At 43.1% G+C, this 20,970-nt stretch overlaps 1 protein-coding gene across 2 annotated transcripts in view; it reads right to left on the bottom strand.

The window, feature by feature from the left end:
• Positions 1-849, bottom strand: part of GORASP2 (golgi reassembly stacking protein 2) — a 32,517-nt gene extending 31,668 nt beyond the window's left edge. The window contains exon 1 of one of the 2 annotated variants that reach the window (XM_012468543.3): positions 699-849. In XM_012468543.3, the coding sequence (XP_012323966.1) occupies positions 699-761 (63 nt within the window). In that variant the 5' untranslated portion in view covers positions 762-849. Of the gene's footprint in view, positions 1-180; positions 199-698 lie in introns of those variants that run through there. The other variant, XM_012468545.3, reaches the window with a different exon arrangement.
• Between the last annotated feature and the right edge of the window lie 20,121 nt (positions 850-20,970).

The raw sequence follows: 20,970 nt of genomic DNA, 5'->3' as shown, positions 1-20,970 counted from the left end.
ACTACCTCTTCACCACTAGGGACCTAAACCTCAATCTGCACCACACCCTCAGCAGTCGGAACAGAACGGAAGTTCCCACTCCAGGAAATCTTGGAGGAGGAGAGTTGGGAGGGTCAGGAGTGGCACAGGAGAGGAAAAGTCTTGTCAAAATCAAGTCTGTTTTAAGTCCGTCGAACCTACTTCGAGCCCATTTCGTTTTCCATCCCCTGCCTCGCTGACCTTTCCGGCCACTTCGCCGGCGCCGAGGTCAGTTAACACCTGCCGCCGCAGGCCCCGCCTCCGGACTGCGCGTCAGGATCCCTCTCCTAGGAAAGCGCAAAGGCTGCCTTTACAGTCACCTCTTTGGAGAGGTTGCCCCCGCGCCCTTCCTAACTTTGGAAGCTAAAAACGAGGGGGTGGAAGGGAAAGAAGGCCGTGCGGAAGGAAGGCAAGGATGTCCCCCCTTCCGAGGGCCGCCCCCCGGCCGAGTCGCTCCAGCCGGTCCTCCCACAGCCGCGGACCCCAGGCCCAGAGCGCTCTGCGGAGGCGGGTTGCAAGCGGCCTCCGGCACCAGCCTCTGCCAAAGCAGCGCCGGCGGCCGCCGCTCCTTCTCGAGGTTGGGCCTGGCTGCCCGTGAAGGAGCCCAAGGGGGCCTCCGCCTCCCCACCGCCGGCCCCGCCTCCAGCCCACAGGTCCCGGGCCGCCGTCGAAGCCCTTACCCGCAGGACGTGGTAGCCTTCGGTGCCCCCGCCTGGGATCTCGACGCTCTGCGAGGAGCCCATGGCGGCGGGCGATCGGTGTGGCCAAGCCGGGCTCCGCTCTGCTCCCGCCCCCTGCGCACCGTCCGCTCTGCTCCTCCGCGTAGCACTTGGGACGTGGCACTAGCTGCCGCCGGAGAGCCGGGCCGCACAGCCAGCCGGGAGATGGTCTCCGCGGCAGCCCTGGCAGCTGCGACGCCGCAGACAGCGCCACCTGCCGCGAGCCACCGGGAGTGGCCCCAGCGCACGCGGGCCGGGAGGGCGGAGAGGGAGGGCCGGGGGAGGACGAGGAGGCGCCTTGCCGTGCTCGCGAGAGAACAGAAATGCGCTTCCCTCAGCTTTGGCGCCTTGCTACGGGGCCCTGGATTGGACCAGATTTATGCAGACGCGTTCCCGCTCGCCCGAAAGAAGTTACTTGGTTGCAGCTCCCCCTGGTGGCCAGAAGCAAGGAAAGGGGTGCTCATGAACAGGAGCGAACTCAGCACTCTTGTTCTCCGGGTTTTTCCCCAGAGTACAGCTGAGGGGAACAGTGGCCCTCTGTGGACTGCATACCGCATCTGCTCATCTAAATTTTATAAAAGGAAACGTTCCCTTTATAAAACAGCGGTCTCACAGAGTCACCTACCAACTTTCTTGTTTGTTTTTGTTTTCCTCTCCCTCCCTAGTTGTGAGAATAAGATTAGAGTATTGGTCACAGTCAGAGCGATGCCAGCGTGGAAAGCACGGTTGGATTTCCCTGGCGTTCCACTACCTGCTGCTGCTCGGTTCCCCGTCCCACCTCCTTCAGGTAGGCAGGTCGCATTCAGGATTAGTCCGTTGTCGGATTCCGTTGCTGCTTTTGCCCCTGACGTGTGCTCCCTCTGAAACCCCCAGTTGCCTTGTGGTCAGTTGGACTAACGGTGTGATGTGGATTCCGAAGTGAGCAATGTAAAGTACATGCTGCCACCCATGAGGTATTCTAGCTCAAGATGGTTAACTTGCCTCTATGGCATCTTTAGTTTGATATTTACAGGAAGTCAGGGGAATTGAGGAGCAAGTAAAATGACACTACAGGGAACCAGGCAAATACAGGAGGTGGGCCTTCCTTCCGGACAGCTGGCCAGTTCTCTTTATCGAGTCAGAATCCTATGAAAGTGTCTATGCCGGATTAAAAGGAACACGAAGAACATAACCAAGAGACACAGTGCAAGGGCTTGAGTTGGGGGCCAACTTGGAAAAATAGGCGTAAAGGACATTTTTGGCTCATTTGGAGAAATTTGAATATGTGCTGAGTATTAGAAGAGAAGTATTCATATAGAAACGTGGAAATTATTTATTTATTTTTTTTTTTTTGAGACGGAGTTTCGCTCTTGTTACCCAGGCTGGAGTGCAGTGGCGCGTTCTCGGCTCACTGCAACCTCCGCCTCCTGGGTTCAAGCAATTCTCCTGCCTCAGCCTCCTGAGTAGCTGGGATTACAGGCACGCGCCACCATGCCCAGCTAATTTTTTTGTATTTTCAGTAGAGACGGGGTTTCACCATGTTGACCAGGATGGTCTCGATCTCTTGACCTCGTGATCCACCCGCCTCGGCCTCCCAAAGTGCTAGGATTATAGGCGTGAGCCACCGCGCCCGGCCTATTGTCTTTTAAAAAGCTGATTACAAGACAGGATGCATCTTAGACAATATGCAAAACATGTCCTCAAAATACAGATTATTATGTATGTATGTATATGAAGATGTGGGAGGAGAAGATGAACCAGGGGTTACAATGGTGATCTCTGGGTGGGACAGATGTTTTATTTTGGGCTGGTTCCATATACTATGATGCTCATGAACTGCTTTTGTAATAAGAAAAGATTATTTAAAATTTAAAAATAATTTTCTTTGCTATCAATAAGTGAATAGCAGGCTTTTAGAAAGCCTAATAAATACATAAATACATAAAAGAGATCTCCAGTTATTAGGCTCCTCAAGGACAGGGTCTGCAGTGGAGTCGGCTCTGTGTTCTTGATATTTACCACAGTGCCTAGCAGCTAATTCAACAAATTAATAAATTTAATTCAAGAGAATAAATAAAAGAACTAGATCTAATTATAATGTTCTCATTCTGCTTGGCAATTATAACCGTCTTCATGATAGTTTCATAAGCTGTTGCCATGTTCAGTGGTCAAAATTTTTGGACCAGTCGTCTCCCGTGTGTCCGATGCCAGCCACGGCTTGTAGAAGCCAGGCTGTGGATCATTGGTGGTCCGTGGGCAAGTCCAGCCCTTCCTGAGAGCTGTACTGTATGTTTCAGCTTCATGAGTGGTTGGTTGCTTGCTATTCTCCACACAAGTCATTTACTTTCCTACCTTCTTGATTTTATTCATGCTATTCCCTACTTCTGGAATGCCCTTCCTTACATTTTCCACTTACAAAAATCCTGACTTTGAAAAAATTCTAATCCTTTAAGGCCCATCTCAAATATTAGTTATTTATCCTTAAGGTCAGAGTGACTCTCTCCTTGCCTTGAGTTCGTGGAACACTTAGTTCCGTCATTTCTATAACATCATCATCACCATCACAGGCCTGTCTTCCACTATTTATGGTCCATTCATTGAGAGCAAGGATCATATGGTTTTCTTTTTTCTTTTCTTCTTTCTCCCTTTCTTCCTTCCTTCATTCCTTCCTTTCTTGCTTGCTTGCTTTTCTCTTTCTTTTTTCTCCTTCCTTCTTTCCTTCTACCCTCCCTCCCTCCCTCTCTCCTTCCTTCCTTTCTCCTTCCTTCCTTCCTTCTTCTCTTCTCCTCTCTGCTCTTCTCTTCTTTCTCTTTCTTTCCTTCCTTCCTTTCTCTCTCTCTCTCTCTCCATTCTTTCTATGGGTCTCACTCTCCCAGGCTGGAGTGCAGTGGTATGATCATAGCTTGCTGCAGCCTCCACCTCCTGAGCTCAAACGATCATCCTGCCTCAGCCTCCTGAGTAGCTAAGACTATAGGCAAGCGCTACCACACCTGGCTAACTTTTTCATTTTTTGCAGAGATGAGGTCTCACTCTGCTGCCCAGGCTTGTCTCGAACTCCTGGGCTCACATGATCCTCCCATCTCAGCCTCCCAAAGTGCTGGAATTATAGGTGTGAGCCACCGCACCCAGCCAATCATGTGTTTTCATCTTTAGATCCCCAGTTCCTGGTTGAGTGTTGGGAACATGGTAGTACTGTTTGTTGATTTGGATTGACTGTGTTTTATGAATAGCTTTAAAGGCTTTTCTTTTTCAGAATCAGTTAATAAGTTACCTCTGTGGCTACTGTTTGTGTCTCATCAAAATCTGTGTTATTTTTTCTTTTTTTCCCTAATCCCCAGGGTGATGGTAAAAACCTGTGTTATTTATTTAGTGGCAGTTGGTGGGGTGTGATGTACAGGGCCCACCTGGTTTGGGACTGAAAAAATGTGAGAACAGTTGCCCCACTTTTCCTGGTGCCAGTTGTCTTCCTCTTTTAGTTGGGGAATACGCTCCAACCAAAGGCAAAGAATAAAATCTCAAGGAAGGTGCCAAAGCTAATATAAATAATACAACATGATGGAGGGAACACATGGGAGATTAGTGTCAAATCAGCCTCAACTGGAGTAAGAATCTGCTATGGGCAGGTTGGTATTTTGAAACATCAGAAACAGCAGGAAAGTGAAGTCCAGCAAAAGCAAATGTCTACAGGCTGAAAAATCAAACCAGAAGCAATCTATTTTTCTGGAAGAAGCATCTAACACTCAATGTATTCTGAGTTTCATTAATTCTGAATTCTTCCTTTCTTTCCCTCCCTTTCCCTTCCCCTTCCCCTTCCTCTTCCCCTTTCCCTTCCCTTCTCCCTCCTTCCTTTTCCCTCCCTCTCTCCCTCCCTCCCTCCCTTCCCTCCCTCCCTCCCTCCCTCCCTCCTTCCTTCCTTTCTTCCTTCCTTTTGACAGAGTCTCACTCTGTCACCCAGGATGGAATGCGGTGGCGCAATTTTAACTTGCTGCAACCTCCACCTCCTGGGTTCAAGCGATTCTGGTGTCTCAGCCTCCTAAGAAGCCGGGATTACAGGCATGCATTGCCATGCCCAGATAATTTTTGTATATTTATTAGAGATGAGTTTTTGCTGTGTTGGCCAGGCTGGTCTCAAACTCCTGGCCTCAAGCAATCTGCCCACCTCAGCCTCCCAAAGTGTTGGGATTACAGGTGTGAGCCACGCCACCTGGCCAATTCTGAGTTCTTGTAAGTAAGTGGTTCATGATGGAGGGTTCATTTTTATCATACGCATTGAATATCCCTTATCTGAAATGCTTGGGACCAGAAGTATTTTGGATTTTGGATTTTGGAACATTACTGGTTGAGAATCTCTAATCCAAAAATCTAAAATCCAAAGTGCTCCAATGAGCATTTCCTTTGAATATCATATCAGTGTTCAAAAAGTTTTGAAATGGAGCATTTTGGATTTTGGATTTTCAGATTAGTGATCCTCAACTTGGTATTGGCTAGTGCAGCTTTATCTTTTTGCCTTCAGAAAGCCATGAGAAAGTTTGGCTCCTACCATATTTGAATAAGAATCACATTGGATAGGGCAGACACTGGGGGTCTCCTAACTTAGTGTGTTTTGCTGAGGGAACAAAGCACATGAGACCGCATGAGAGACCATGTTATGTGCCATGCGCTCTCAATCACAGCTGACTGGACTGGAGGGGAACACTGACATACAGGCAGTCAACACCCACACTGAATGAGGTGGCCTTCAGAAAAGGTTCTACCTGTCACAAGTGGATGGTAGTGATTAGCTATACCAATCAGTTTTTCTCCTTGGAGACTTGGAACTGGGAAATACAAGGAGAGACTCAGTCAGTGTATTATTGATTTGCATATTAGAATGTAAGCTCCATTAGGGCATGGACTTTGCCTGAGTGTTTACTACTGTACTCTTAGTAGTAACAAAGAGCTGGCACATAATAGTTGCTCAATAAATGACTGTTGAGTGAGTGAATGGTCATGTTAATAGTCATGCTGATGGCAGTGGCAGCCCATATGGAGTGGCCATTGCAAGTACGCTAGCTGTAGTGGGGGAGGTGTGGCCAGGGCTGTGCACTCCTTGGAGCCTATGGGAGCCAGGAATGGGTGATCCCCGTGGGAGTCCCTGTTCTCTACCGAGTTGGTGGGTAGGAGCCCACCAACTCCTGGGTGTGGCTACAGCTGCCCAGCTATGGCTCCAGACTCAGAAATCCCAATACTCTCAGAAGACCAGGAAGCCCCCTTCCCCTACAAGCTCAGAAGTGCCTTCTCCCACTCCCTGGCCTCTCCACATCCCCAGCACCCACTTTGGTGTGGAACAAAGTTGTGGCCAAGCCCAGGCACTGTCACAACCCAGCCAGGTGTGTCTGTGTGTGCTTGGGGCAGTACTGAGGCACCAGCCCTCTGCTGCCTTGGTCCGCTTCAGACTTTGGGCACCAGTGAGCATGGGAGCAAGGCTGGGGTGCTGAATGAGGTTTGACACAGGCCTGCAGGTGCCCCTTGGTGCAGACAGCCTGGGCACTGCAAATGGAATGTTGATGGTGGCAGGAGACAGAGACAGATTCCTAGGTGGGAAGAGGCAGGTCCCTGATGAAACCCCATCATCAAGCCAGGGATGCCCTGAAACCTGGGGCCCTACTGCCAGCTCCAGGTAGAGTTCATGACCCAGAGTGAGAACTTCCTTGATGCCTTTTGGCCATTTGGATGATGCCTTTTCCATGGACCAATCAGCATGTATTTCCTCCCTACTGAGCACATAAAAACCCCAGACTCAGCCAGACTCAGAGACTCATCAGGATTACCTGCTTGTGAATAGGAGTTACCCACTTTGGGTCTCTTCTACACTCGTTAGGAATACCTGCCTGTGGATAGGAGCTACCCAGTTTGGGTCTCCTCTCTGCTGAGAGCTGTTCAGTCTCTCAGTAAAGCTCTTCTCTGCCTTGATCACTCTCCAGTTGCCCATGCAACCTCATTCTTCCTGGATGTGGGACAAGAATACAGGACCCACCAAATGGCAGGAGAGAAAGGAGTTGTAACACTTCCCTGGCTGGCTCCCTGAGCTATGGTGGGAGCTAAAGGGGCTGCAACACTGTAGCCATCACATCCTCCACTGGTGCCAGGCAGCCGCCCTATGCGACAGGAAGCAGCAATGGGGCCAGGCAAGCCCAGAGCTGTGGGCCAGAGTGTGGTGGCAGGACTGAAAGAGCTGTAACTCAAATAGTTGAAACATGACCTCCAAAACACACCCCCCCACCCCCCACTCGCCATGCTGTGGGCAACGAGGCGAGAAGAGCTGTGGCCCTTCTGGGAGTCCAGAACTCAGGGCTCCCTGAGCCAGGGCTGTGACATACTATAACACCCTCTTTGGGGCCTTGTGTTTGCTGGTGTCTCTGAGCTTTTGGATGCCACCAGACTCCCCTCTTCTAGATGCTGGTGCCCACAATGGAAGCCACTTGTGGTATGTCTGGTCCAGTTGCGGCCTCGCATGAAGCTGGTGCCTGTCCCAGTGCTTGGAGCTGCCCACCCTGCCACAGCAGCCAGTGTGCCTGGCTGTACAAAGAAGCCAGAACCCATGCTAACTCACTCACACACCCCTTGGTCCTCCACACCTGACTCACCCTTGGCAGGTGTGGGATCCAGGCCAGTAGCATGAGCCAAGTGCAGCCTGCCAGGCTGAGTGAGCAGAACAAGCCCAGCAGGTGCAAGCAGAACTCAAGCAGAGGTGCTGCTGATCACAGAGGTTTCTAGCTGGCAAAGCGACACCATGAGGATCCTGTAACAATGTCAACGGAAAAGCACTAGACCAGTGGTTCTCAAGCTGGGGTATGTATCAGGTTCACCAGGTAAAATACAGAAGTCCAAGTGCTGGTCTACTTCAATGAGCCTGGGTCCCAGTATTTGTCATTAGTTTCCAGGCGATTCTAAACACATATTTGAGAACTTCTCCATTAGAGCAATGTTTAATAAACTTCTGTTCTTTTATGAGTAATCAGATAATGAATAAGAATCTCTAGAACTGGGAGGAATCCTCTTAGCAATTAGACTTGGCCACAAAGGCCCAAATTGTGCTCAGTTTCTTATATATCTTTGTCATTTCCATCACCTTTATTGTCAAACTTTTTTTTGTATTAATTTTTTTAGACAAAATGTTGATTTTTGAATAATTTTAAATTAAAAAAAAATTTTAGTAGAGACAGAGATCTTGCTAATTTGTCCAGGATGATCTCGAACTCCTTAACATTAGCTTTAGGGAAATAAAAATTAAAACCACAATGAAATACCACTACCCATCTGTTAGAGCAGCTAAAATAAAAAGAGCTGGCCAGGTGCAGTGGCTCATGCCTGTAATCCTAGCACTTTGGGAGGCTGAGGTGGGAGGACAGCTTAAGCCCAGGAGGTTGAAGCTGCAGTGATCCATGTTCATGCCACTGCACTTCAGCCTGGGTGACAGAAGGAGACCCTGTCTCAAAAAATAAAATAAATTTTAAAAAGCTGACAATACTAAGCACTAGCAAGGATGCAGAGCACCTAGAATGTGCAAACATTGCTGGTGAAAACGGTACAGCCACATTGGAGAACTGTTTGGCAGTTTCTTATGAAGTTAAACACTTAACATATGATCCAGTGATCTCACTCCTAGATATTTAGAGAAGATAAATTTCTATCCAAAATGTTCGTACAAAAACCTGTATATAACTGTTTATAAGCAGCTTTGTTGTATGTTTAGTGTTAATCTGTCTGGAAGTAAACTAAACTCCACAATGAGCTCTTCCCACTGGGTGCATACCCTAGGGAAAAGAAGCTCTTCCTTACGGAGTCTTTTCATGCCATCATTGCAGGGCGAAGGGATCACTTGACTATCCATGGTACAGATGTTCACAGTGCAGCCACATAGCACCTGGGGGAAAATGAGGGCAATGTTAGGGATAGAGTGAATGAGAAAGGGAGAAAAAGAATGAATTAAGGAAGCGAAAATTATTTAGCTAGTTGTAAAGAATGGAATTGACCCCATCATCTCAGGTTCTACCTCCTAGAGGCTGATCAGGACACTGTAGGGCACACTGGTGCCATTTCAGTGGAACTGTTCTTAGGACTTCTCTTTGAGCATTTAAGATAACGTCTACAGGAATGTTGTCAGGCTGGACATCAACCTCTTTGGGGGAGGGTGACCTTAGTGCCTTCCTTTCAGCTATGGCATGAAGTTACCAAAGTGAACAGATGGAAAGAAATATTTTCCTCTACAAATCATGCTGGAACAATTGGATAGCCAAATGCAAAATATAAACCTCAGCTCTTACCACACCATATAAAAATTAACTTGAAATGAGTCCTAGACCATTTTTTTTTTACTCAAATGTAAAAACAAAAGCTATAAAACTGCATGAAGGAAAAATAGAAGAACACCTTAGCAATTTGGATTTGGCAAAGATTTCTAAAGCGGTCTCAAAAAACACAGTAAGTTGGACTTACCAAAATTTAATGCTTTTTCTCTTCAAAAGACAATTGTTAAAAATGGAAAGTCACAGAATGGGAGAAAATATTCTCAATACATATATGAAACCCACAGATGACGAAACAATAAATGACTTGAAGGAGAAAGACTAGGAAGGCAAATTTATAAGGAAAAGGTACCACCTCAAGAGGCAGTAAGGCAAAGAATTCAAACAAGTAACTATAGAAGATGAAATCAGATAGTCAATAGAAATATGAAAAACGACAACTATCTCCAGAAAAATTTTTTAAAGTCAATTAAAATAGGTTCTACCAGCCAGGCGCAGTGGCTCACGCCTATAATCCCAGCACTTTGGGAGACTGAGGCAGGCAGCTCACCTGAGGTTGGGAGTTCAAGACCAGCCTGACCAACATGGAGAAACCCTGTCTCTACTAAAAATACAAAATTAGCCAGGCGTGGTGGCACATGTCTGAAATCCGAGCTACTCGGGAGGCTGAGGCAGGAGAATTGCTTGAACCCAAGAGGTGGAGGTCACGGTAAGCTGAGATCACACCATTGCACTCCAGCCTGGGTAACGAGTGAAACGATGTCTCAAAAAAAAAAAAAAAATAGGTTCTACCTATATCGAAAACTATAAAATATTACTGAAAGAAATTAAAGGAGACCTAATTAAATGAAAAAAAAATCCCATGTTCATAGATTGGAAGACAGTATTGTTAAGATAGCAACACTACTCAAAGTAATCTAAAGATTTGCTGCAATGTCTATCAAAATTCCAACAGCCTTTTATTGCAGAAAGGGAAAAGCTGATATTCAATTTATATGCAATTGCAAGGGACTCCCTCCCACCTCCCACAATAACCAAATAATTCTTGAGAAAAAAAGTTGGGAGTGGTGGTTTATGCCTGTAATCCCAGTACTTTGAGTCTGAGGTAGAGGATTGCGTGAGCCTGGGAGTTCAAGACCAGCCTGGGCAATGTGGTGAGACCTCATCTCTACCAAAAAAAAAAAAAAAAAAAAAAAAATCAAAAAATTAGCCAGGCATGGTGGCACATGCCTGTAGTTTCAGCTATTCGGGAGGCTGAGGCTTGAGCCCAGGAGGTCAAAGCCTCAGTAAGCCATGATTGCATCATTACACTCCAGTCTGGGTGACAGAGTGAGACCCTGTCTCAAAAAGAGAGAGAGAGAGAGAGAGAGAGAACAAAATCAGAGGACTCATACTTCTTGATTTCAAAACTTACTACAAAAATACATTAATCAAAACGTGATACTAACATAAGGATAGAAATATAAATTGGAATTGGGACTCCAGAAAGAAATGCACACATCCATGGCCAATTGATTTTTGACAAGGATGCCAAGTTTATTCAATGGCAAAGGAATAGTCTCTTCAACAAATCATGCTGGGACAACTGGATAACCACATGCAAAAGAATGAAGTTGGATTCCTACCACGCTCTACATATAAAAAGTAACTCAAAATAGATTAATAACCTAAGTATAAGAGTTAAAACCATAACGCTCTTAGAAAAAAACATAGGGGGAAACCTTCATGACTTTGGATTTGGAAATAGATTCTTAGGTATGACACCAAAAGCACAGGCAACAACAATAAAAATAGATAAATTGCACTTTGACAAAATGAAAAACTTTTGCACATCAAAGGACATTATGAAAAAGGTGAAAAGACAACATGTATAATAGGAGAAAATGGGCTGGGCTCAGTGGCTCATGCCTGTAATCCCAGCACCTTGGGTGACTGAGATAGGAGGATCACTTGAGGCCAAGAGTTCAAGACCAGCCTGGGCAACATAGCAAGATCCCATCTCCACAAAAGATTTAAAAATTAGCCAATCATGGTGATGTGCACCTGTAGTCCTAGATACTTAGAAGGCTGAGGCAGAAGGATCCCTTGAGCCCAAAAGTTATAGTGAGCCCAAGGTTATTGTGAGCTATGATTGTACCACTGCCCTCTAAGCTGGGTGACAGAGCAAGTCTCTGTCTTTAAAGAAAAAAAAAAAAGAGTAAGAGAAAACAAAATAATGCATCTGAAAAAAAAAAGTTTAACATTCAGAATATATAAAGAACTCTTACAACTCAATTGCAAAAAGACAACCCAATAAAAAATAGACAAAGAATTTAAACAGACAGTTCTCCAAAGAAGGTATGTGAATGGCCAAAATGCACATGAAAAGTTGTTCAGCATTATTAGTCATTAGGGAAATGGTAATCAAACTCCAGTAAGATAACACTTCACGCCGAATTAGGGTGAGTATTATTTAAAATACCCAAAAACCAAAAGCCAAAAAGGAAAGAAAAGAAAAGAGAGAAAGAAAGAAAGAAAAATAGCAAGTATTCGTAAAGATATGGAGAAATTAGAACTCTCATGAATTGCTAATGGGGATGTAAAATGGTATAGCCATTGTGGAACACAGTTTGGTGGTTCATCAAAAAGTTAAACTAGAATTACCATATAATCCAGCGGCTGGGTGTAGTGGCTAGTGCCTGTAATCCCGACAATTTGGGAGGTCAAGGCAGGCAGATCACCTGAGGTCAGGAGTTCAAGACTAGCCTGGCCAACATGGCAAAACCGCATCTCTACTAAAAATACAAAAATCAGCCAGGCATGGTGATGCACTCCTGTAATCTCAGCTACTCAGAAGGCTGAGGCAGGAGAATCGTTTGAACCTGGGAGGCGGAGGTTGCAGTGAGCTGAGATTGTGCCACTGCACTCCATCCTGGGCAGCAGAGTGAGACTCTGTCTAAAAAAAAAAAAAAAAAAATTACCATGTAACCCCAAACCTTCACTCCTGAGAATATATCCAAAGGATTTGAAAACAGGGCCTCAAACAGATACTTGTACGTGAATGTTTATACCAGCATTATTCACGATAGCCAAAAGGTAGAAACAACCCAATTGACCATGACACATGAATGGATGGATATGGATGAGCTTTGAAAACATTATGCTAAGTGAAATAAACCAGACACGCAAAAACAAATATTGTGTGATTTCACTCATGAACAATCTAGACTAAACAAATTCTTAGAGACACAGTAAATGAGAGGTTTGGGAGAGGGGAGAATGGAGAATTATTGCTTAATGAGTACAGAGTTCCTGTCAGGGAGCTAAAACCTTTGGAAATAGTGATTGGGTTACACAACATTGTGAATGTAATTAATCGCACAAAATTGTATGCTTAAAACTATTTCAGTGGTAAATTTACATATATAATAAAAATTATATATATATATTTCATATATATCACAATAAAATTTAAAAAATAGTTACTACCATTTTTTTCTTACTATTTTAATGATAAACCCAGTGTTAGCAAAAATATGTGGACTACTGCTGGAGAGAGTTTAAACTGTTGCACAATTTCTAGAGTTAGGTCTACCCCAATTTGCAGAAAAATAAGCTAGACACACAATGGTACTAATAGGGATCAGTGAGGGATGCAATTGTCATTCATGGGTCATATTAAAAAAAATTTTTTTTTTTGACACAGGGTCTCACTGTGTCACCCAGGCTGGAGTGCAGTGGTGAGATCACAGCTCACTGTAGCTTCAACCCCGGGCTCAGGTGATCCTTCTACCTCAGCCTCTCAGTTAGCTGGGACTACAGCCACGCACCACCATGCCCTGCCAATATTTGTATTTTTTATAGAGATGGGGTTTCGCCCTGTTGGCTAGGCTGGTCTCGACTTCTGTCCTCAAGTGATCCACCTGCTTCAGCCTCCCAAAGTGCTGGGATTACAGGTGTCAGCCACTGTGCCTGGCTTCAAAAATCTTATTCTATTAATAAATATAATAATAAATATAAGCACAGTTTTTTTATTTTATTTTATTTTTTATTTTATTTTTTTTTTGAGACGGAGTTTCGCTCTTGTTACCCAGGCTGGAGTGCAATGGCGCGATCTCGGCTCACCACAACCTCCGTCTCCTGGGTTCAGGCAATTCTCCTGCCTCAGCCTCCTGAGTAGCTGGGATTACAGGCACGCTCCACCATGCCCAGCTAATTTTCTGTATTAGTAGAGACGGGGTTTCACCATGTTGACCAGGATGGTCTTGATCTCTTGACCTCGTGATCCACCCGCCTCGGCCTCCCAAAGTGCTGGGATTACAGGCTTGAGCCACCGCGCCCAGCCGGCTAAACACAGTTTTTTTTTTACAGTTTATGTGACCATTTTCTTTAAAGAGGTGTGTTTTTCTTAATACTTTTGAAAATTATAAGTTCCAGGGTACATGTGCCGGATGCTGAGGATAATGGCTTCCAGCTCTGTCCACGTCCCTGCAAAGGACATGATCTTGCTCCTTTTTATAACAACATAGTAGTTCCATGGTGTATATGTACCACATTTTCTTTATCCAGTCTATCATTGATGGGTATTTGGACTGATTCTATGTCTATGATTGTGAATAGTGCTGCAATGAACATGCACTCGTGCACATATCTTTATAATAGAATGATTTATATTCCTTTGGATATATATCTAGTAATGAGATTGCTGGGTCAAATAGTATTTCTGGCTCTAGGTCTTTGAGAAATTACCACACTGTCTCCCACAAAGGTTGAACTAATTTACATTCCCTCCAATGGTGTAAAAGCATTCCTATCTTCTGTAGCCTCACCAGCATCTGTTGTTTCTTGACTTTTTAATAATCACCATTCTGACTGGTGTGTTATGGTATCTCACTGTGGTTTTGATTTGCATTTCTCTAATGATCAGTGATGTTGAGCTTTTTTTCATATGTTCGTTGGCCACATAAATGTCTTCTTTTGAGAAGTGTCTGTTCATGTCCTTTGCCCACTTTGGCACCACTTGGTGCTTACTCTAAAATTGATCACATAATTGGAAGTAAAACACTCCTCAGCAAATGCAAAAGAACTGAAATCATAACAGTCTCTCAGACCACAGTGCAATTCAATTAGAACTCAAGATTAAGAAACTCACTCAAAACCACACAACTACATGGATATTGAACAACCAGCTCCAGCGTTTTGTTTTTAAAGACAAAGATAATTGAATGGTAATGAATACTGATCTGTTTTTCTTAGACAATGACACCTAGTGGTGGTATAATTGTTTAACGAAGAGCCAATAATTTAATAGCAAGTTATCCAAATTTTAGGTCAAATACTTATGGAGGCAATGCCCTAACAATTCTTTTTTTTTTTTTCCATCCTAAAGTTTTCTCTGTACACTAACAATTCTTAAGCGCTATTTTAACAAACCTTCTGGTCAGGGGACAGTAGTATTTCATTCCAAGAAAAAAGGTTTCTAGCAATAGTTGAGCTCAGACCTTCCATAAGATTATCATTACCTTATTTGAAATCTGAAATTATTTTGTTATTCAGAAAAAAATCCTTTTTGTGGTCAAGGCTAGGCATGGGGCAGGAAATAATAAGTGAGTTCTAGAGGTAATTTATGTAAGGTATATTGTTAAGAGTAATAGGTTGAATTGAAAAGAAAAAACATTATTAGTAATGGATAAATGAGATATTTTTGCTTCAAGCAATACCAGTCTCAAAGGGTCCTCCTTGAAGCTGGTAACCATGTTTATTTTTCCTGGCCGGGTGTGGTAGCTCACGCCTGTAATCCCAGAACTTTGAGAGGCCAAGGTGAGAGGATCAACTGAGATCAGGAGTTTGAGACCAGCTTGGCCAACATAGTGAAACCCCATCTCTACTAAAAATACAAAATCCAAAAATCAGTGGGGCATGGTGGCTGCACCTGTAATCCCAGCTACTCGGGAGGCTGAGGCAGGAGAATCTCGAACCTGGGAGGCAGAGGTTGCAGTGAGCTGAGATTGTGCCACTGCACCCCAGCCTGGGCAACAAAGCGAGATTCTATCTCAAAAAAAAAAAAAAAACAAAAAACAAACAACAGGTGAGTTGGCTCACACCTGTAATCCTAGCACTTTGGGAGGCTGAGGCACGGGGATTGCTTGAGGCCAGGATCTTGAGACAAGCCTGGGCAACATTGTGAGACCCCCATCTCTACAAAAAACAATTTTTAAAAATTAGCCAAGCATTGTAACATACACCTGTAGTCTCAGCTTCTCATGAGACTGAGATGGGAGGATTGCTTGAGTCCAGGAGGTCTAGGCTGCAGTGAGCCATGATTGCACCACTGCACTCCAGCCTAGGGAGCAGAATGAGTCCTTGTCTCAAAAAAAAAAATAATGCAAACAGTACTAGACACTTGGGCTGGTTATGTGCTGTGCACTCTTCTGTATTGCAAGAGGCTAGAAACCTGAGAGCTACACACCTGTTGCAGGCTTCCTTGCTAGTTGGTTCTGGTTAGGCTTTCCCATGCAAGGCAATAGCAGGAGATTAGAAAACAGAAGGGAGATGCCATTTTTCTTTCTGTTCCTGGCAGTGCTCCTAGCAATGGCAGCAGCAGCAATAGTAGGCGACTGAAGAGGAGCATTTCAGTGTATCAGTGGCTCTTTCGGCAGTAGCAGCGCCAACCTGTAGCAGCCCAACAGGGAAGAAGCCAAGTGAACAGGTACTCTGATCTCCTCCTTTTCCTCTTCACATTTTACCAGTGCTTCCCCTTGGACAAAGCCAACCAGAAACCAGAGATAAAGGGAGTCCAGTGAGGCAGTCTACATCACTCACTTTTCTAAACACAAAAAAACGTAGAGAATTGATTTGGAGGATAAATGGATGAAATTGAACATAACCCCTTATTCCATTTGCTTCTTCAACCCTTCCTTTCTGTACCTTTATAACCAATTCTCAGTATTAAATCTCCGTTGTGTAAAATGCATAGAGTGGTTTCTGTTTTCCTGACTGGACAGTGGTTGATTGAATAAAGTTTATGGATACAAACAGGTAGCAAAGGAATAAAAACTTCCATGGGAATAATAAACCCCATGTTTAAGATACTGGTTACTGCTGGTTGGAAGAGAGAGAATGGAATTGGGAATCAGTACACAGGGGCATCATCTGTAGCTGAAATATTTATTTCTTAAGCTGGAAGGTGAATTTATGGATATTTTCCATATTATTGTCTATGTTTGTTATATTAGACTCTGTTTTCAGTTGCTAGAAGCATTTATTCTCAAAACTAGGTGTGTATAAATATATGAAAAAATTAATGAATGAACAAATGAATGAAACGACTCTGAATTCTGACTTTCTCATTTAATAGTTGTTTGGTTTCAGATAAGTTAAACTACTTAAAGTTCTCTTATCTTGTGTCTTCATCCATAGGATAAGGTTATTAGTAGCCACCTTATAGCACTGTTGTGATGATAAGTGCATGATATATACAAAAGGTCCCAGCCCAGTGCTTAGCTCATAGCAAGCCCTCAACAAATCATAGTCTCCTTCCTTCCTGGACTTTTGGAAAGAATAAGAGCTTCAATTTTATAAACTTTTAATTTTTGTAAGCTTTGAATTTAGAGACTTGAGTTTTATATACTCTGTATGACTTAAGGCATACCATTGTGCTATGCATCAAGGAGGTTTCTTGCTTGGTGTTGGAAACAGATGCTCGGTGCCACAAAGAAAAATTAGCACTGAGACAATGAATCTCTCAGCAAAGCAATTTTTACTGTTTTACTTCCTGCATTGCAGGAAGGGTACCCTCGATAGCCATCTTGCCATGAGAGTACAATGAACAAAGGAAAAGCAAACATATTTATTCCTTATGCATTTGGGGTTGTCCATACTGCTGTGTCTGATCTTTGTTGGTTGGAGCCAGACCTCACAATCTAAATTAAAACCCGATTGGCTAACAACTTAAAACTTTTCTAAACAGATAAAGGCAATGGCGAGCTGGGACATGCCTGTGAGCACGTCCAGCACAGATATCTTGGTTAAAGTACAAGGACATAGAATGTACTATGTGCCTGTAAGCATGGCACGTCTAACAGCTACATAGGATAGGGCTTAACACAGAGTTATTAGCACGCTTATGATTTATCCTTTAACAAGAAAGGAGACTTTAAAGAGGAACTTTTCTACTTCCCACACTTGGTTTTGTTTTTTGTTGTTGTTTTGGGAAAGGGTCTCACTCTGTCATCCAGGCTGGAGTGCAGTAGCATAATTGTGGCTCACTGCAGCCTTGACCTCCCCAGGCCCAGATGATCCTCCCACCTCACCCTCTTGAGTAGCTGGGACTACAGGTGCATGCTACCAGCTAATTTTTGTATTTTTTGTAGAGACCCCAGTTTCTTCACCATGTTGTCCAGGCTGTCTCGAACTTCTCAGCCCAAGTGGTCTGCCCTCCTCGGCTTCCTAAAGAGCTGGGATTACAGGCATAAGCCACTGTGTCCATCCTACTTTCTTTTCTTTTAAAAATCATGTTATGTTCCTTTAAAAGATTAAAAAGGGGTAGTTAAAAGAGGGGTAGTTGTTCAATGCAGAAAATTTGAAAAATACAGAAACATGAATAAATGAAAATAAAATTTACTGTAACTCTACCACCCATAACTGTTATAAATGTATACAAACATCAAAAATTAGGCTGGGCACAGTGTGGCATGCCTATAGTCTTGGCTATTAGGGAGGCTGAGATAGGAGAATTACTTGAGCCCATGAGTTTGAAGACAGCCTGGGCAATATAGCAAGACCCCGTCTCTAAAAAAAAAAACACACACACACATAAAATTAGAATAATATTATATATAGTTTTGCAATATGCTTATTTGACTTCATAGTGTAGAGTAAATGTGTTCCTGTGTCAAATATTATATGATATTACTTCCACTGGCTATATTATATTCAGATGGGTGTACTGGAATTTATTTGACAAATTGGCCTATTTGGGATGTTTAGGTTTTACTAATGTTTCAGTACTATAATTAATGCTGGAATGAATATCTTTGTTGATAAATCTTTGCCTGCATTTCTTATTATTTTCTTGGACAAAATATTTGTGGAAATTTTGATCAAATGATACGTGTGTTTATGGCATCTGAAACTTAACAGCTATCTTGCTTTCAAGAAAGATTGTACCAAAAAAAAAAGCAGAAGACATTTAAAAAGGAAGATTATACTAATTAATACTGCCTCTAGCGGTGTTGGAAGATACTACTTTTCCACATCAGGCAGTTACTTTCAAAAAGAGAAACTGGAACAAGCATGGATTTAGTAATGAAATCTACAACAGATCGTTAACTGGTTTGATGTTTAAAGAATACTAGCAAAATGCCATATCTTCACAAAGCCAGGACCTCCACAAGCCATTGAATATAATTTTAACAGGTTACCATGCAGAGGGATTCCAGCAAAGCTTTTAAGTGTCACCTTCTATCTGGAATTAACTAAACATAAACATCAGCTGGCGGTGATTTGAAAACCAACTAATCTGTGGGTTTTCTAAATCCAGATGAAATAGTGATTGAGTTGGGAAAATGATGGAATAGGAGTTAGGGAAATGCTCTGCTCTTGTCTGGGGCCTGAAACTTGGATTTCTTGTGTCTTGGACACTTAGCTCTTACCTTTTCTCTGCTTCCAGTTTGAAGGGTCTCAGACCCACTCTGAACTGGTTTAATGGTAGAACAAAAAGATAGCAAAAAGTATCAGCTCAGCCAGGAGCAGTGGCTCACACCTGTAATCCCAGCACTTTTGGAGTTCAAGACCAGCTTGGGCAAAAGTGAGACTTTGTCTCTACAAAAAATTTTTTAAAAATTAGCTGAGTATGGTGGCACACAGCTGTGCTTCCAGATACTCGAGAGACTGAGGTGGATTGCTTGAGTCTGGAAGGTCGAGGCTGTAGTGAGCTGAGATTACACCACTGGGTGACAGAATGACACCCTGTCTCAAAAAAAAAAAAAAAAAAAGTATCAGCTAATAAGAGCTTCCACTCATTTGTTAATTAATATCTGTAATGATGAACCTCTGGCACCTGCTACCTTCACTTTGAACCGATGAATTTCAAAAATAATTAAAGTTAATGAACTGCTCTTTGTGATAGGATCCTGACAACAGCCATATGATGAGTGGGAAGTGCAAGTGGGGAAAGTGTCACTTGCTGATGAACAGGATCTCCTCATCTTCGAGATGCAAAAATCCAGCCCATATGTGAAAGTGATGCTCTGTTGAGTCAAAGAAGACATAGGCCAGGGTTTACAAATTGAATTGAAGGACAAGTACCAACCTTAAAAATGATTTCTCTAGGCTAAAATCAGACCCTTCTCCCAAAGTTTCAAAATTATTGTGTCAAAATATTGGTGAGAATTCATGGCAGAGTCAGTCATCACAGCCAAAGTAGGACACCAAACTTACTATCCCTTAGTAACAAAAAACAGTTGGGAATTATGGGTATGGAGAAGTAGAACGCTAAGTTGGCAGCAGTTGTCTGTGAATTCAGTTTGTGCAGGGTTTTTCAGTGGAAATTTCTTGAAGCAAATGCAAATCGAGTCTGGAAATGTCAGATTGGGATCTGCCTCAGTGGCTGGGAGGGAAAGATAAATCTGAGGAGGTGGAATGTCATCAAAATGTGGCATTTCCCCAAGGGATTCTGTGCATGTCTGTATTCTACTGTAAGATAATTTTATGTGGTAAATGGTCAAACGTTTTTGTTCATCTTAATGGCAACAGATTTATTTTAACTTATATTTAAATAATTCAACTAGCTCATCAAAACCTTCATTTTACATTAACAAGAATAATATACTTTTTTTCTAAAAGAAATGTGTTTAGGTTTAAACAATGAGACAAATTTTATTTTACTAAAGAAAATTTTTTTTTTGAGATGGAGTTTTGCTCTTGTCCCCCAGGCTGGAGTTCAATGGCCTGATATTGGCTCACTGCAAACTTCACCTCCTGGGTTCAAACGATTCTCCTGTCTCAGCTTCCTGAGTAGCTGGGATTATAGGCACACACCATCATGCCCAGTTAATTTTTGTATTTTTAGTAGAGATAGGGTTTCACCATGTTGGCCAGGCTGATCTCAAACTCCTGATCTCAGGTGATCCACCCAGCTCAGCCTCCCAAAGTGCTGGTATTACAGGTGTGAGCCACTGCACCCGGACAAATTTTAAAATTAATTAAATATTATTAGTGCTCGTGCACCCAGCAAAGTTTTAAAATGAAACATTATTAGTGCTGGTGGAACAAGCTGAAAGTTTGGAATGTTGGGGAAAATTTCAAGGTAGCTATTTTAGGTTCTCCAGATTGTTGCTAGCACTCTAAAATGTATCATATTTCATCAAATCTAAAAGGCTTTTAATTGTAAAATGAATCCTGTACCATGAAGAAACAAGAAAATGCTGTCAACTAAACTATGACGCAGTGTTCTTAGCACTTAGAATTTTGTTTTATGTTTAATGAAAGCACTCTTTTAGGCTGACTAGGCATTATTTCTTAACTCATATATTGCACTGCTCTGTTCCTGTGCCTTTCTGTATGTTCGATAACTTTTTGTTTCAATCTCAATCTGAAAGACATTTTGACATCGATTAATCTCAAATCCTGTGCTATGAACAATGCACATCACTCGACTGCGGGGACAGATGAGCAGCTATAAGCCTGTTTGTGCACACGTAGGCAATGGCAATGCTATCTTGCTGTATTCAATTTCAGAGGAGGAAAAACGTGAAAAAAATATGCACCTTATAATCACTGGTATATAGTAACATCTTCCTCAGGGTTCTCTTTAAAGGAGACTAAATTGTTTTCTTTCTTGTGTCCTGAGCTTTTTCCAGAAGCACAGACTACAGACAACTGTGAGGTGATTTAGAAAGGTTTAAAGGAAATAATGAGTTGGATGTCAGAGCACTGTGATGCTTCGTATTATCTGGTGATATACGAGGCCCTGACTCAGTCACAGC

The sequence above is a fragment of the Aotus nancymaae genome, unplaced genomic scaffold (genome assembly GCF_030222135.1).
Source record: "Aotus nancymaae isolate 86718 unplaced genomic scaffold, 86718_ANA_hifiasm-v0.15.2.pri h1tg000008l, whole genome shotgun sequence".
NCBI classification, from domain to species: Eukaryota; Metazoa; Chordata; class Mammalia; order Primates; family Aotidae; genus Aotus; species Aotus nancymaae.
The sequence above is the reverse complement of the archived record's forward strand: the minus strand, read 5'-3'. Positions and strand labels throughout refer to the sequence as shown.